This window comes from Anas acuta, chromosome 5 (assembly GCF_963932015.1).
Source record: "Anas acuta chromosome 5, bAnaAcu1.1, whole genome shotgun sequence".
Taxonomy (NCBI): Eukaryota; Metazoa; Chordata; class Aves; order Anseriformes; family Anatidae; genus Anas; species Anas acuta.
In genome coordinates, this window is record NC_088983.1 from 3,210,811 (window position 1) to 3,227,260 (window position 16,450).

At 50.2% G+C, this 16,450-nt stretch overlaps 1 protein-coding gene across 7 annotated transcripts in view; it reads right to left on the reverse strand.

The window, feature by feature from the left end:
* Positions 1-1,832: 1,832 nt before the first annotated feature.
* Positions 1,833-16,450, reverse strand: part of TXNDC16 (thioredoxin domain containing 16) — a 41,872-nt gene continuing 27,254 nt past the window's right edge. For 4 of the 7 annotated variants that reach the window (XM_068682288.1, XM_068682287.1, XM_068682290.1 and 1 more), the window contains 5 exons: positions 13,896-13,980; positions 9,378-9,516; positions 8,668-8,828; positions 6,821-7,011; positions 1,833-5,535 (listed from right to left, as the gene is read on the reverse strand). In XM_068682288.1, coding sequence (XP_068538389.1) covers positions 5,240-5,535; positions 6,821-7,011; positions 8,668-8,828; positions 9,378-9,516; positions 13,896-13,980 — 872 coding nt within the window. In that variant the 3' untranslated portion in view covers positions 1,833-5,239. Of the gene's footprint in view, positions 5,536-6,820; positions 7,012-7,772; positions 8,038-8,667; positions 8,829-9,377; positions 9,517-13,895; positions 13,981-16,450 lie in introns of those variants that run through there. The other 3 variants (XR_011096699.1, XR_011096698.1, XM_068682291.1) reach the window with 3 other exon arrangements.

Below are 16,450 nucleotides of genomic sequence, written 5' to 3' on the forward strand. Positions count from 1 at the left end.
GCCGGCACACCGGAGCCAGATGCCGCGGGTGCCTGCTGCAGGCACGGCTCTGGAGCACGCAGGGGCTTTGTCGGAGGAGCCAGAACCATTTCCAGCCCCCAGGGGATTTGCTGCATCCCCGAGCTTTTCCCCCCAAAGCAGCACAGACACCAACCAGCCCGTGGGGATGCTTGGCCCCAGCCCTTGGCGTGCTGCCCCCCCGAGCGGGACGTGCTGAGCCCCCCAGCTGGCTCCTTGTCCCTGCTGGGAGGGCTCAGACCCCACAGAAAATAAATGGGGAGGTGCTGGCCGTGTCCCTGCCCTACTTCCCTGCCCCGGGCTGGGAGCGAGGCCCGTGGATACTGCGCTGGCTTCGCTCCTGAAAACACTTCGGGTTATTTTTGGGCACAAAGTGCCTGGCTAAATATTTGCCTGGGTGTTAGCGCCTGGATCCCACCCAGGGACCACTTCTCCCACCTCCTCCAGCAGATTTGGGGTCACCCAGAGCATCTCCGGGGGCTCACCCAGCCCCCCCGAAGCCCCCCGAAGCCCCCATTCCCCAGCACGGGGCGCTCGCAAGGAGCCCAGCTGCTGGAGAGGAGACCCCAGGACCCAAAACCCAAAAGGGAGCCGAGGAGGAGCCCTCCTGCAGCGCACAGCGAGGCTCTGCCTCTGCTCTCCTCCTGGCAGGGCTGCTGATGGAACAAAATTGAGCCCCTCATGGTTTTCAAGCCCTTCTCCACCTCTGCGTGCGAGGCGCCGCGGTGGCGCATCCGTGGCTGCGTCCCCGACCAAAGGATCTTGTTTTTTTTTTTTACAGGTGCATGAGCCCAGCCCAGGAGCTTGGGCAGCAGCCAGCGGCGAGGAACAAGCCCTGGTTTCACGATACAGCTGTTTGTGTTGCAAGCCAGCCAAGGAACCTGCATCCCACGGAGCAAAAAGCCCTTCCCCACCTCTGCTCCGTGCCGGGGAGCCGGCTGTGCCCCTCCAGGCTGGGACGAGGGGACCTTTCCCAGCACGGCCCCGTGGGGAAGGCGCTTTTGTCCCACCACCCGGGGCTGAATCACCCGATTGCAGCCTCTCTTTCAACACCCAGGAGGGATTTGGCAACCCCACGAGCTATTAATAGAGCCGCGCTCTCATCCAAGGGCCCTGCGCCGCGCCGCCGAGTGCGGGAGAGCAAAGCAAACTCTCCGGGGAGGTGAAGCACTGAGTTTACCTAAGGAGAGGTCAGGCGAGCGGGGAAATAACCTGTCGAGGAGCAGGAACCGGAGCGCTGCCCTCTGCCTCCCTTATCTCCTCCCGTCCCCACGCTAGAACAATGAACAATGCAGGCAGCGACGTGGCGCCGGGGACGGGCCACCTCCACCCCCAGCCCTCTGCAACCCTCGTGGCTCCCCTAAACTGGGCTGATCCAGGGGGAAATTCACCCCAGAGGGGTGAACAGGGATGCTGGATGGTCCCTTCTGGGTCCTGCTCCTCCAGCCTGGGCTCCCCTTCCTCCAGCTTCGCCCCCCGGGCACGGCAGCCACCCTGCAAGGAGCCACGGCTTCGGGTGCTGCTCCTACCTGCCCGCAGCTCTCCCCCGGGCAGTGCCAGGAGCACAGCCGTATTTTTAGCACTGGAAGTGCCGGGCGGACACGCTGGCAATAAGGAAAGGCAGCCGGCCCCGCAGCCACCCGTTATCTCCCAGCCCAGCTCCATCCTGCCCCCGTGCCCTCCCTTCCCCAGCCGCACACAAGCACAGCTCCTGTGCCATCCCCAGCCCTGCCGACACCACGCCAGCTCCTGCCTTTCTCCCATCCCCTTCCCATCAGTGCCAGGAGGAAGGCCTGCCGTCCTCCTCCTCTTCCTTTTTCCCCCAGCCCTGCCAGATGCTGCGTCCCCGCGGCACCAGGGACCGCTGAGCGCAGGCACCGCAAGAGCCAAACCAGGCTCTCGTCCTGGTTCACATCCTGGCAGAGCTGGCAGCCAGCATGTGCCTGTCCTTCCCGTGCCCCTTCCTCTCCTGCACGCCTCCTGCTGCCGTCCTAAAGCTGTATTCCTGCTGTGCAGCCACAGGGGAGAGAGCTTAAAATGTGGTGTGGGGCACGGGGATTGGGATGGGTTGAGAACAGCCAAGTCTTAGGGCTTGGAAATGCTTCAGTTTGCTGCCCCTCAGCCAAGCCATGCACCAGAACCCTCTGTAATTATTCCTTTGACATCTCTTTAACCATGGAAAACCCCATGTGTACCCTAAATGATCCCTCGGTCCCTCTAGCAAGCACCCTGCTGCTGCCCAGCCAATGGTGGTGGCCCCGCAGGCAGCTCACGGCGCACGGAGCACCTCGTATCGCCTGGGACAGAGAGCTGAACTGCTTTGCTCTCGAGCACAGCCACATAATCCATAATTTTGTACCAACAATCCATGATTTTGTACCAACTATCCATAATTTTGTACCAACAATCCATGATTTTGTACCATCATTTTGTCTTCTGGTCAATGACCAACATCTGAACACCCCCTGAAAGTTTTCCAGGGAACTGAAGCACACAAAATGTCCACCTCTGACTTTTAGTGCTGAATTACAACCAAAAGAAGTGTGATTTAAGCCCCCAAAGTGTCAATACTTTCTGTCAATCCAATCTATCAGGAAATCAGCTCGTCAGCTCCTTGTGCACCTCGCTAGCATCATCTTTGGAGGCAGAGACCTGCAGTTGGCCCAAACAGACACATTTTTATGCTAAATGGATAAAAAAGGAGCTGATAATGTCAATGCTCACTGTGATTGTGCTTCTCTTGCCTATCAGCACGTGCCGGGACTCAAAGAAGCTGCAGACACTCACAGCATCCTGCAGCAACCCCTGGCTTCCTTCCACCGCTCCGAATTCCTCTTCTCCACCCCGGCGGGACTGCAGAGCTCTTCTTCCTCGGGCTCTCTTCTCACTCCCGTCCATAAACACACGCTGGGCTTGTTGACTACTTCTTTCCGTGCTGGTCTTTCCCCCAGGGCCGTCGCTCTTAAAAATAACATAAGCCAGGGCTGCTCCTGCCAGCGAGCGGCAGAGCTGGAGGATGCAGAGCGCAATCAGGCTGCTCCCAGCCCTCGGAACATTTTCTCCCTTTCTGTCCGTATCCTGGCACCTCTGTGCCTCGAGAGGTTGCCTCTAAGTGCCTGCTAGCAAGGGAAAAGACATTTTGCATTTAAAGAAATAAATAAATTCAAAGCCAGGCCCACGGGGTGCAGGACCCTGACCAAATCCTTGCTCGGAGCCAGCAGCTCCATCAGACGCGGCTGTCGGCCAGCTCGATGGGTCGTGGACAAGCCTGTCCCTTCCCCGTGTCACCACAGGGACCTGATGGTGTGTTTCGGGGTTTTCCTGGCACTGCCAAACCCCTGCTGGGAGGCTCGGGGTTTAGGGACCCCACTGGTGATGTGCTGAACCCCGTAGCGCCGCGACTCGCCAGCTCTTAGGCTTGCTTTGGCCACCGCCCCAGCAGCAAAAAGGCCCTCAGCCCCCCAAAATAACCTCTTTCCTGACCCCCCATGGCTTCGGTGGCGATTCTCCAGCAAGCATTAAGCAAATTTTCCCAGCCATAACCAAGAGGTGGCACTGACCCCTAGTGACAAGCTCCCGCGTGGCTCAGGTCCCTGATAAAAAAACGACCAAGAGCAGCAGGGATCCGGGAAGGCTCCTGGGATTGCACAAAATCTGCTGAAGTAAAGGATTTTGGGGCTCTGAACCCTGCTGCACGCACGCAGAGGTTGAAGGAGCTTTCCTGGAAGAGTGCTTCCATCCCGGACACGCGGGGCCGGGACATCAGCCTGCTCCACACAAGTGGGACCAACGCAGAGCGCTTAAACTCGAGAGATCATTTATTTAAGGCCGAAGGATGATCCCAAATACTGCCCTTTGCCTGTGCAAAGTGGGAGGGTGCTGCAGCAGCTGGAAATGCCCCCGTGCCGTGTAAAGGAGCGCCAGGAGCTCAGGGAGGGGAACTCACCGCCCTCTCCTCCTTCCCCTGGGAAAGTCGTGCTGCTCGGCAGGCTCCACTCTGCACGCTGCGGTTCAGGACTTTAAATACAGATATTTTGGCTCCCAGCCCGGTCAGTAAGTCCAAAAACGGCCTGCTCCAATTCAAGGCTTGAAGGAGAGCACAAGAGTAATGGGTTATTTCTCGGCATTTCAAAATATTCCCAACCACGTAGGCTGCTTGCGGGACGAGAGAGAGGCTTCACGAGGCTCTCGGTGGGTCCCTAACACCAATTTTCCCCCTCACCAGGAACCTCAGAGCCCTAAGGAGGAAGATCTGACCTTCCTGGCACGTCTTGGCAGTGCTGTGGGACAGAGCAGGTTAAAAGGGAAGAAGATTTTCATGGCCATCAGTGGGATTAGACCTCTCTCCCCTCATTTCTGTACCGCTGCTCTCCCCACACACCTCCCTCCCTGCACCCTCCTTGGCTCAGAAGGCACCAACCTCGCTACCGTTACTGAGACCACAGCAAAATAGAGGCTGTAAATAACCCCCCGGGCTTGCAACCAAGAAAATGCCAGCGCTGAGAAAAGCCATGGCCCAAATATTTGTGCCGGGTACTCACAGCTGCTGTGCTGACCCCAACTCTGGCCCTCAAAATGAAGCCACCTGAGCCAGGTACTGCTGTCAGCCCCGACGGGTGGGCACTGATGAATTCAGTTCCTGACTCAGGTGGAAATAATTTTAGGTGTAAAAAAACTGCACGTCAGTTTAAACACAGCAGCTTTGGGGTGAGTGGATTTTTTGCCCTCGTGCAGACTGGAACCAAGGGGAGAGAAGTGCTCTTTGTCCTGGAATCACTCACTCTTCCTGCCCAGGCTGATCAGAGCATCTTCGTGAGATATAAACCGTACAGAAAGGTTGTGCTGATTCAGCTTTTCTGGAATGATTTGTTGGGGAACCAAACGCCCTGCATGCACGGTGAGCTCACCCTGCCTCCCCAGCAATTACCAGGAGGGCAGAACTCCTCGGCAGCAGCCTCCCTGCAGCTCTGCTCCCGTGGTTTGCTGTGAAATGCAACACGGGCAGCGCCCAGGAGGTTGGAGGGACACATTTTGGGTGTGAGAGACCTACCAACACGCTGCCCCGGGGAATTTAAACTGAAATTCAGGGGCTGTTTTATCCCCTCGCCACCAATTCGCAGCCAAACTCCCTTCTCTCTCTCTCTCTCTCTGTTGCAAAGGCTCACTGAGGGCTGAGAAAGCGAGAGTGTTTTTCTGGGCACTGTCCCACAGCCTTTCACTCTCACAGCTCGCTGTGTCTCTTGGCCTGCTTTTCCCTCCCTGCCAGCCTCGGGGCTGTCCCACGTAGGTCCCTCCCAGGGGACTGGACTTTCTCTGCCTTCAGCCCAGCTTCCTCAGGCGTTTCCTCCCTGGCTGTGGCTTTCTCTTCAGAGCTTTCTGGCTGCTGCTGCTCCTGCCTGTCCCCGGCCCCGTGGCGGTAGGGGGTAGGAAGGGTGAATTCGGGCGCTGCGGTGTCCATCATTTGGAGGAAATCATAAGCAGGAAGACGTGGTTTCCAGTCTTCCTCAGACAAGGTACCTGAGAAGTGAACACAGGTGCTTGTTAATGAGTTAAGAGGCTGTGATGTGACCCCCTTCACAGGTATTTCCATTTCAGGCCAATTATAGCTTTTCTGTGCTTCCAGCGAATGCAAAATTAAAGATCTCTTTTTTTTTTTTTAAAGATCACTTTTTCCTCCATGGCTCATACTGACCCTCAGATCAAACCGACCACAGATGCATTAATATTTACTGGAGCTGGCCCAGGGCTCCTCTCCTCAAAGACCTGCTTCTAAGTCCTCAGAGCTCCAAACTGTGAAGCTGAGGAGCAGCAACACAGCAGTGGATGGGCCTCAAATAGCCATGTTAATGAGTGCATTACTGAAATCTCATTAGGCATGGAGCGAGACTGCTGTCTCTGCAGAGAGGAAGCGGTACTGCTAAGTGAGGATGCTCTTTAATTTATGCTTTTAAGGCTGATCGTGCAGTTCACAGTGCTTAAAAGCTCGAGAAAGGAGGCTGTGATGGCTGGCACAGCCCTTGGCCGTGCTGCCCAACCATCAGCAAACCCCTCTGATGCCCTGAAAGCTGAGGGAAGGTCCCAACCAGAGACCTTACTGGGTCAGCAGTGATGTCTTTGGGTACTGAGACGTCCTACACACGTCCTACTACACGTCCTACCCATCCAGGCTGGGGCTGGTGTTTGGAAACAAGTGCTTTGAAAGGCTCGTTTTGAAATTCATCAAAGATCAAAATCCCCATCGCCTTTTGGGAGCCTGAAGCAGGCTGTCAGCCCCTTTTTTGCATATTTGCCTTTCTTCTAATCTTCCTTAGCTGATCAAGGCAGGAGGGACTCAGTGAAAAGCTTGCCAACCCTTTACGTCCCAAAGACCACAGCAAAACACCAGCTTCCTTCCACTCACCTGACCAAAAAAAAAAAATGCTGGAAGGTGCCTAAAGAGCAGCTATTTCTTACCCTGACAGCCAGGAGTCAGGAGACTTTTTAACAGCAAGCACTGCTTCAGCAAATCTGTCCTCAGCAAGCGGAGAGCACAGCCAGCCTTGGGGATTATTACAGGGAAGAGATGTCGATTCAGAACTATTCATGCTTGGCTCTGAACATTAAACAGTCCCAAAGCAAACTCGTGAGTATGGGTATTCTGTTCTGGCCGGACTATTTGTACTGCTCCAACTCAAACTAGAAGAGCTAGTTTTTCCATCATTAAATTCCAGGCCAGACAATTTATTGCACGTAGCATCTTCTCATAAACAGAGCGGAGCGAAGAGTGCACACTTAGGAACGTTTCAAACGCTCCTCCACTTACTGCTGGGAATCTCCAGTCCTGCCTTCAGCTTCTCCAGCCAAGACAAGATGTTCGTTTGGGTGATGGACTGCTCTGATGGGAACTTGAACACTTGACCCCCAGCGTGGAGGTTCACCCAGACGAGAAGAGGCAGCGAAGGCACGGTGGCAAAGTACGCCTTCAGGACCCCGCGGCCCACCGGGGTGTTCTTCCTGGTGAGAAAAAGAGATTTGACTTTTGAGATTTGAAGAGATCAGCAGCAGTTTGGCAACCAACAGAACGTGACCAGGAATCAAGGAAGTGCCAAAGCCCTTGGGCCACATCCAGCAAGGCACACAAACACAGTTTTACCCAGGGGACAGCTCCCAGTGTGATTTATGGGCTCAGTGACTTAAACAAGCCATTAGGGTCTAGTGGAGAGACAGTGGACAGCAGGAGGAGAGGCGTGAAGAAATCCTCTAGCAGGAGGAGCAGAGAACTGCTGGGATAAATCCTGTAGGAAGGCGTGAAATTTGCTCCACCAGAAATTTTGAAGAACGGGTGAGGCAGAAATGACAGAGCGGCCCCCAACGTGGTGAGCCCCTGTAGTGTTATTTTGGGGGACAGCTCCCAGCTCCCTGCAGAGCCCCTGCGGTGCAATTTTTGGGGGAGAACTCCCAGCTCCCTGCAGCCTGGCTGCTGTCAGCACCCTGCAAGAAAGGGCAGGAGGTTAACACAGAGGGGTGTGCTCACTCAACCCAGTCCCTTGGCAGCAACAGGGTGGTTTCCTACAAGCCAGCATCGAGGAGTTGGAGTGGCAACTTCCCCGAGTGCCACAGAACCACAAGAGGACATCTGACTGAGACAGAGGGACAGCAAGGACACGAGGATGACGAGGCCTTCAGGCACTATTTTGAGGCTCAGTGGTGCACGGGGTCTGAGCTGGCTCTCACCATGGGAACGAGGTCCTCTTTCTAGGACTCTGTTGCTCTTTTAAAAGCCAGTGGTCGTATTCTGCCTTCTCGTGTGGAAACGCTCCTGCCCTCACAAAGGACGGCCTTTTCTTTCTCAGTAAAGGAGAACAGAGGCAGAGGCGTAGGTGGGGAAGTTCCAGGGGCTCTCATCTCTTGCGCATTACTGGCAAACAAATCGTCCTCTCTTTGCAAACATGTGCATTTCCCTTTAGCAAAACTTCAGCCCACGCTGCGAGGCGCTTCCCAGACTTCAAAGCACGTTATGATTAAGACAGTGAGGTGTCTCTGGGCAAAACAAACAGGGGCTAAAAACTCAAAATGCACACAGGAGGAGAGGATTTTTAAAAAAATAATCCCTTCTTCTATAATTTTGTATTTCTTAGCTCCTGGATTCATTTTGTTTCTTGAATATTTTTAAGGTTTTCTTATAGGGCTGCTTCTGGTTCTCCCTTCTTCTGGAAACTTTTTTTCCTAAGGTCAGCAATTACTAATTGCCCTGCTGTGTTTCCCTCTAATTGCTGATGGAATAATTGCTTTAAGACACGCCAGGAGGGCAAATTTACTTTTTTCACCCACGTGTAAAAAGAAAATACAACTAGCTTCAGTGCCAGGGTCAAACTACCGTGCTGTATCTTTGAGAACATTTTATTCTACTGACAATTATTTCTGCAATCAATTAAGGTTTTACTAATTTAACTTTTTTTTTTGGTGCAATTTTGCAGCTGCCCAGAATACATACTGAATCATTGCTAAATGATTTGGCCTCCCAACCCATGATGATTTCAGACCAAATAACCACATTACCAGATAGATAATGTTTGGAGAAATTGCGGGCTCGTTTTTTTTTTTTTTTCTTGCCCTGAAATGCTTAGAGCAATTTAATGGAAAGAAACAAAGACGTTTTCGCATACTCACAAGTTCAACCAGCAAGGTACAAACGCTTGCTGCGGCGTCCCTTTTGCCAGCTTCAGCATTTCCTTGCCTTCCAGCTGCCCGATGTCACCATCGCTAAACAAGATGAGGAAGGGCTTCCTGAGCTGCAAGTAGCGAGGCAGATTTTGCACAGTGATTTCGGGCTGCAAGACATCAAAACAAGAAGTTGGGGTTTAGAGGGAGGAGAGAGCAAGACAAAATTGTTTTTTGTGTTCTTACGTGAGTGAGGCAGGGGCTAAACAAGCCTGTAGGGTCCACGTTGAATGCAGGAAGCTAAAACCAAGTACGGATGATGGGATTTGGGTGCACTTTGGAAATGTCTAACCCCTTTTGAGATGAAGGGGGGTGAGCAGAGAAGCGAGGCAGGCTCAGCCCAGCTCCACACAGCTTCTGAAATCCATGTGCAGGAGCAGGCCCTGCAGGAGGCCACAGCAGCGGGTCTGGGACTGTGAGCACAAGCCAGCCGAGAGGCTCTCAGGTCTCGCCCCACGAGACCACACTGCAAACAACAGATTCTTGTCCAGGCTGTCTGCTCCAAGTCATAAAGCACACATCCACATGTAACTCAGCACGACAGAAATAACGAGCAAACATTTATCCTGCGCAGCCCCATGCTATAATCAGAGCTCATGAAAATGACTGCAATGGAAAAAAACAAAAAAAATAAATAATTTTTTTTTTTTTTTACTTACAAACGTGTCCAGCAATCTGTGTCTGATCGTCTGCACGATGTCCTGAGCGCTGTGTTTGGACAAAGCGATGCCTTCCACGCTCCGATCTCCGCTCCTGGCAAGGAGGAGGGCTGGGGGAGACACGGCGTATTTACGGGACCTGAAAAAGGGTGGCTGCAATGAAACGTGTGGGATTTAGCACGCACCAAACCTGCTGGCGTCCTCACGGTTAAAGGTGGCGATGGGGAAGTGGTGCTGGAAACCTGGCCGTGCAGACCACCTGCAGGAGGAAAGGGTCCCGAGCTGCCTCCCTGCACGCCACATTTTCCATCTCCCCTTTTTTTTCCAAGTCCCTGCACAGTCCCAGTGTGAGCCAGCAGGAAATAATAAGTGAACAATAATAATAATAAGTGAACAATAATAATAATAAGTGAAATAATAAAAATAATAAGTGAAAAATCCACATCTAAAGGGTTTGCTGGCATTTACCTTTCATTTTCACACCTCAGGTGTGCAAATAGCCACCCAGTACTTTACAGCATCTCCCAAGCCATAGCAAACAGGGGTCTGAGACTGCCCCTGCTGGACACCAGCCCACGGGGACTGATTTTTGTCTTGGTGACCGTGTCTGGTGGTGCTGAGGTCCAGAGCTATGTCACAGCGACACACACAGCCTCTGAGCTTACTCTCAGCAGAGAAACCAGCCCGGTCTTTGTTCCCCATCAAAACCCTTCTGGTAAAAGGGTTCAAGGGTATTTAAAGAAAAGCTGAGCAGGTGGAAAGAGCAAAAAATAGGAGAAGTCTGGGCAACGAAAGGGCCCAGCCCACACCAAGGCGGGTGAGCAATTTTCTGGAAGTTTGAGGAACTTCAGCCCTGGGGGCTCCAGATGTCACTGCCCAGAGGAAGGGCGAAACTGAGGAAGTAAACCGCCTCGACTGCTCTGGGGGCTGTCTGACATTTATTTTTCAAAGGTTGCTGCTAATTTTTCAGAGACAGGCACTAGAATTACTGAGGAAGTGAGCCCATGTGAGAGAGGAACATAGGAACATTTTGGGTTCTGGAAGCTGTCAGGTAGAATGCCTTAAACTTCCTTTTCAAAGGTAATCTGGTCTGCCTGTTTTTTTTTTCATATGAAAAAGGTGCAACAGGGATTCATCCTACAGCAGAACAGTAATTTTTAATGAAGGGAAGCTCATAGAAAAGTCATGTTACAACCAGTCGTACTCCCCTCCGGGGTTTGCCCAGGCAAATCCAGTTTGGACACTTATTTTAGCAGTTCTGAATGGGACAGAGATGTCTTCAAATTTGCTTTAAAGATCTCGGTGTTTGTTGTTTTGGGTCACAGTGGCAAACAGAGTGAAGGTGACCGCAGACAGCACATTTCCATGATGTTCAGCTCAAACGCAGGCCTTTCCCTTTCCCCATCACGGCACTTACTTGCCTGGAAATTTGCCCCTGCAAATTTCTAAGGGTCACCCACGATCTGCACTGCTATCTTGAGAAGGAGCAGCAACAACAGCCTTGTGCTTTGCTGAGGCTTTCAAATGTTGTGAAATCCTTGCTAACCCATTCTTGGGTTTCTCGGAGCCTTTTCAGTTTCGTTGTGGAGTATCCTCTGCTTTGTTGGCCTCTGCGTTCTGGAAAATCTTTGGTTTTATGGCCATTTCAACACCTTTTTTTTTTTTTCCCACCAGAACCAACCCAGTTTTCTACAGACCACGGAAGCACTGCAATTTCTTAACTCCCATCGTATTTTGACATCAACAAGAAGGCCAGATACCTCTGGCCTTCTCTCAGCTCACCAAAAGCCAGGGCTGTATCTTACACATTCTTCTCCCTTCCAAAAATAGTTGCAAATCCATTCCTGAGCTACGCTTTCTGCCTCGGCTCCAGAGCTCCTCCAGTCTAGTAAGTTATTTCACATCTCTGCTGGTGGCTGGGAATCCTTTGATCTGTTACGAAGGTCGCAAACTTTCCTGCCTGTTTTTTTTCAAACTCACCTGCATTTGCTGTTGTTTGAGAACACTAAAACCTCAGACATTCTGGACGTTTGAACTTCTCAAGCTCCCCCAGGTCTTAAAGTGTCTCTCTGGCTCGATCACTTCTAAGGAGGAGATAAAGACTCTTGTTCCCTGTGGCTAAACAGATCGAGTTGTTCAGCTGCCTTTCATAAGGAAGTTTCCTAAATGCTGCCAGAAAACCAACAAATTATCTATCCAATCGATAAAGTCTATGAACCAGTCACGTCTTATCTCACTGGTAATACGACCAATACACATCAAGTGGCTGTATTGTTGCTCATGACAGCTCTCTATTTATACGGCAGGGGTATTAGATGGGTAATATGAGCCTTACATTTAAATCAAAACCATCTGCAAACAAATACTTGGCAGGAATCTGTGACATCTAAATATGCGAGAAATAAAGAATGACTTCATTCAAAGCATTTCTTCCTTAGTGTTTTGGTTTTTTTTTTTTCTTCATTTGTTACCAACTGCTCAGGTGTTTGCTGAGCAAACAGTTTTGCTGAGAACATTCTTGGTGCATTTTGCATACGTTTTTCTCTGGGAAGAGAGAAATGTGAGCAGGACTCAGCTTTCAGTGACTGGGGAGCCACAAACATTTTCGTCGTGAGAGCCTAGCAAAAAAAAAAAAAAAAAAAGCTTTTCTTCTTTAAAGAAGGGAAGTGAGCCTGGCTCTTGCATAAGGAATTCCTGTAAGTGTTTACTTTCTACTTACAGTTGAGAAGATGACCATCTACAGTAGCTTCACCCACAAATCACAGCTAAAAACACCTTCCACAGCCAAAATCCAAACTTGGCAGAATTAATATCAATAGAAACTGTATTAACTATTCCAACGAAATAGGAGCACGCTCCAGGCTATGGCTGGAGCAGGAGGACGGTGGTATATTCTTGCATGTGTCACTGCTGACAAAACACAGACATTTTCTATCGGTGTCTTTTTGTTTTTCAGGACCATCCTACCTTCCTTCGCTTTTTTTCCTCCTATTACCTGGGCAGAGATCATTAGGGAAGAAAGAAGAAGATCTTTCAGCTGCTGGGTGCAGGTTTTTCACCCTGATGCTGCTGGCTGTGACTTCAGCTCCTGCCATCACCCCTGGGTTTGAGCAGGCCTTGCACTGCCTCACTTCTAATACCTGACCACAGTGGGTGCTTTGAGCATGCTTTAATTAATGGAGGCATCCTGCCAACGAATTTACATTTTTATTTTCCATGCACATCAGAAAAATGTCCATATCTCATCACAAATGATGCAAGTGATGCAGCACATCTGTAAAAAAAATAATGAAAATAATTTGCTGCTACATTAGTGGCTGTTAAAACCCACTCCTGGAAAACACGCCAAGGACCCTCGGGGATTTTTAACGCTGCCCTGATGGCCAGTTCCTGATGGAAATGAGATGTCAGGACAAGCCAAAGATCTCTTTGGATCTACCAGCATTTATAAGCCCTGAAGCATCTCTCACAATCTTATCCAAACAACTTTTTGTTGGTGGAGTGAGTGTTACTGATACAGCTCAGTGTGTGCACTGACACATGCCCATATCCGATCAGCTCCAATTTGGCTTCAAGTCAGGGCCTCGACTTATTCTCTCAGTCAATCAGGAACTGAACGAGAAAGCTTTGGCTTCACCTTTACCATACTTCCTGGAAGAAGGCTGCTGTATTTTCCCAGCTTTTTTCTTCCAGGAAAGGTACATTTGCCCTAAGTTATGCTTGGAAATGGCTCTTGCCATTGGTGGTCACATTTTTCAAGAAAAAAAAAAAAAAGTCCACCGCAATATAAACTTTAGAAGTGACAGAGGTAGATTCTTTCCTGGTATTGGCAGCTGCAAACATCTCACAGCCAGATGTGAACGTCTACTGGGAAGCTGGATGAAACCAAAGGAGTTTGATGCCTTTTACAGTGCTCCACGGACAGCCAGCATTTATTTAAGGGCTTTCAAACCGTTCTCCAGCACCAAGACACAATCCCCACTCCACCACTAGCCAAGAACTCCTTGGTATAAAGCCTGCCAGCAGAAACAAGTAGCACACTGACTCCCTTTTGGCTGCTAGTGGCAACTGGGGGCAACCACCAGAGCAAAGCTTCAATTTACATCTCTGGCTTTGCAGCAACCCTCCTAGGCTTCCCTTCCCACCCACCCCAACTTCAGCATGCACTTTTGCAGCGTCAGGAGAGGGAAGAGGGAAAGAGCACGTGAAGGGATTGCAGAGAGAGGCAGAAGAATCACAAGCCTTCATTTCTTCTCGATGGAAATAGAAGGGCAGAACTCTTTTTTCTTTTTTTTTTTTTTGTTTTTTTGCACACTGATCCTAGCTAGAAGGTACCATTTTTGCAGCCTGTTTTTTCCCCATATGTTTGGGCCCTTTTTTTACAAGGAACCCAACAAACACACAGGGGACTGGCAGGGCTGGAGGACTGAAGATACCTACAGTGCTCAGCTTAGGCAGAACTTTTGCTAAATGCAGGCCAGTTTGAGTTCTCACCAAAGAAAAAGGCAAACAACTCACAAAGCCAAGGCATCGTCTTCAAAATACATCCCCATTGTCACGTGCCCACTTAAGATGCTTCCTGCCTCTACGAAAGCTTCCTTGGCTGTAAAAAAAAAAAGACAAAGATACATAAATAAACAATGGAGAAGTGGCAGCTTCCTTCTGGAAACCAAATCACCCCATCTGCATATTTAACGCCCTCCCACAGCAAATTGCCAGTTGTGAACAAAACTATGATTAGTGGCTGATGAGAAATGGATGCGCCTCATGGCCACAGGCTACGTGAGGCAGGAGCTGGCAGCAACCAAAAGGATCAGAAGCAAAGAGTTCCTAGTATGAGAACCGTGTCTGCTCTTTAGCCACCAGCAGTGAGCTTCCAGGATTTGAGACACTGATGGAAAGTGAAATGCCCTTAAGGACTTAAAGACCATAAGTGTTCCTAGAAACAGGAGGCCATTTACGAGGCTAAACAGAAATCGCAGAAATCCCCGTGACCTTTTGGAAATGATTGATGATGGCTGAACAACGGGAGTAGTGTTAAGTGCCCAGCAGATAAACCAACCTCTTCCAAAGTGTCTTCTGGTCTTACCCTGCTCCTCCCAGCAGGAGGGTCTGCTACAGGCATCCAGGGTCAGAAGGATAACTAAATTGAAGACACAGTGCCTGGACTGAATTGAAGACACGGTAAGCTGCCCAAAGTAGCCTGAAAACTCAGCACTTTTCAACTCTCCCACTCTTTTTATGCCAGGCAACTGAAGGCTCTTTTGACTTACGGAGAGGGAGAAATCACCTAGAGAAGTTTAGAGGAGTCAGGTTTGCCCAAGAGTTAAGGTTGCGATTCAGATAGAGCCACGTTGCTTCTTAACCCAAACCAAATACCATCCAGATGCTGTTTACTGTTCCTCCTCACATCCACCATCGTGTCACAACTGGCCAACCCAAGCACTTGGGACCAGTGACTCAGACCTCCATAAACCGAAGCTGGCTCAAACTGGTCACTTTTTGGTTCTTTGCCCCTGGCTTTCCTGCAAGACTCAGGGCCGTATTTTCCATTGTGATCCCTTGGAACCACAGGGACCACGAGCTTTCCTTCACACTGTTTTCCTTTCCAAGTGGAAGCTCAGATCCTAAAAGGAGTGGTGGCTCTCTGGGAGCTCAGACATTGCAAAAAAACAACGCGTGTGTCACAAAGCTCGTGAGACAGGTTGGCCAGTTCATCTTGTGATGTAGGGAAAATACCACGGGATGGGGCTGACACCGCTTTCCAGACTCGGTTTTTCTTTTGTCACTTGTTTTTATCAGAGCTGAGACAAAAACAAGCCATAGGGCCAGCCGATGAGGAATACTGTGAGCTTCAGCAAGAAATCCTTTGGAAACTTGTTGGTGGTCCAGCTTCCGAAGAGGAGGCTGTGAGGAAGATTGTGAGCACACCCTGTGCTACAAGGCACTAAGGAACTCAGCCTGACATGGAAGGAGCAGGCTTTAATCCAAACTTCCTCAGGAGAGCACTTCCACAGGCATTTAACTTTAAACACTCTACTTGAGACGTAAGCATGTGCTCAAGTGCTGCCCTGGAGAGGCCCTGGCTGCAGGAATTCTCTCCTAAATCTGGACAACGTTCAGCACAATCCAGGCTTGCTTATTTCATCAGGCTCATTTGCACCGAGACCTTTCCTCCCCATCAAATTCCACTTCGCACTTCCCTCCCACCCCCACTTCCAAAATTTTCGGCCTTTTGGGGGCTATCTGTGACATACGCAGTTACACACAGCTCACAGCAACATGCTTAGTTCTGTGCAACAACCCCCTAAATTCACACAGTTCCACTACAGATACAAAATGCTTCCAAATAAGCTATTTAAGTAATTCCTAGAAAACCAATTCCCCTGAGAACCCTGTTTTACGTCCCCGCAGAGCTGGTCACTCACTGCAGTATGTGCCTCGAGCTGGAATCCCAGCTGCCTTTTATGACAGCTCCCATGAATTGCACAAGCACAGCTTCAAAGCGGGATTTTGGAAGGACAAGAAAGAAAACTGCTGGAGGAAGAAGAGTCCATAGTTCCTGCAGCTTTCAGAGGCAGGCTCTGAGTCCCTCATTCCTGTAGCATCAGCAAAAGGCATGTCATGAAATCACACTCTCCAGCAGTACTTGCGGCATCTTTGTGTGGCTTCTTCCAGCCCAAGGCACCACCCAGCTGGCTTGCAAATTAAAATGCTGCTGAAAATTTTCACTGCAATAGGAGAAAAGTTCCACGAGCATGGAAAAGTTACATACCTAAGGGTACACATTAGTAGGTAGACAGCGTCAAGCACACAGCGTGGTAAAGACAGGGGTCTCAAACCAAGCACGAGAGAACTTACTGTTAACTGCAGACTTCCAGAAAACTCCAATTCTTTTAACTGGAGAATGTTTTATTATCCTGAAAACTATTAAAGACTGTAGATTACATAGCATGTAATTTGATTTGTATTGAGTGAAAGTTTGAAGCTGCTTCAGCTAAGCTGCTTTTCTACTTTTGCTGGTGTTAATTGTGTCCGACTGCATCTGCTGAGTGACAAAGGATGGCTTAGAC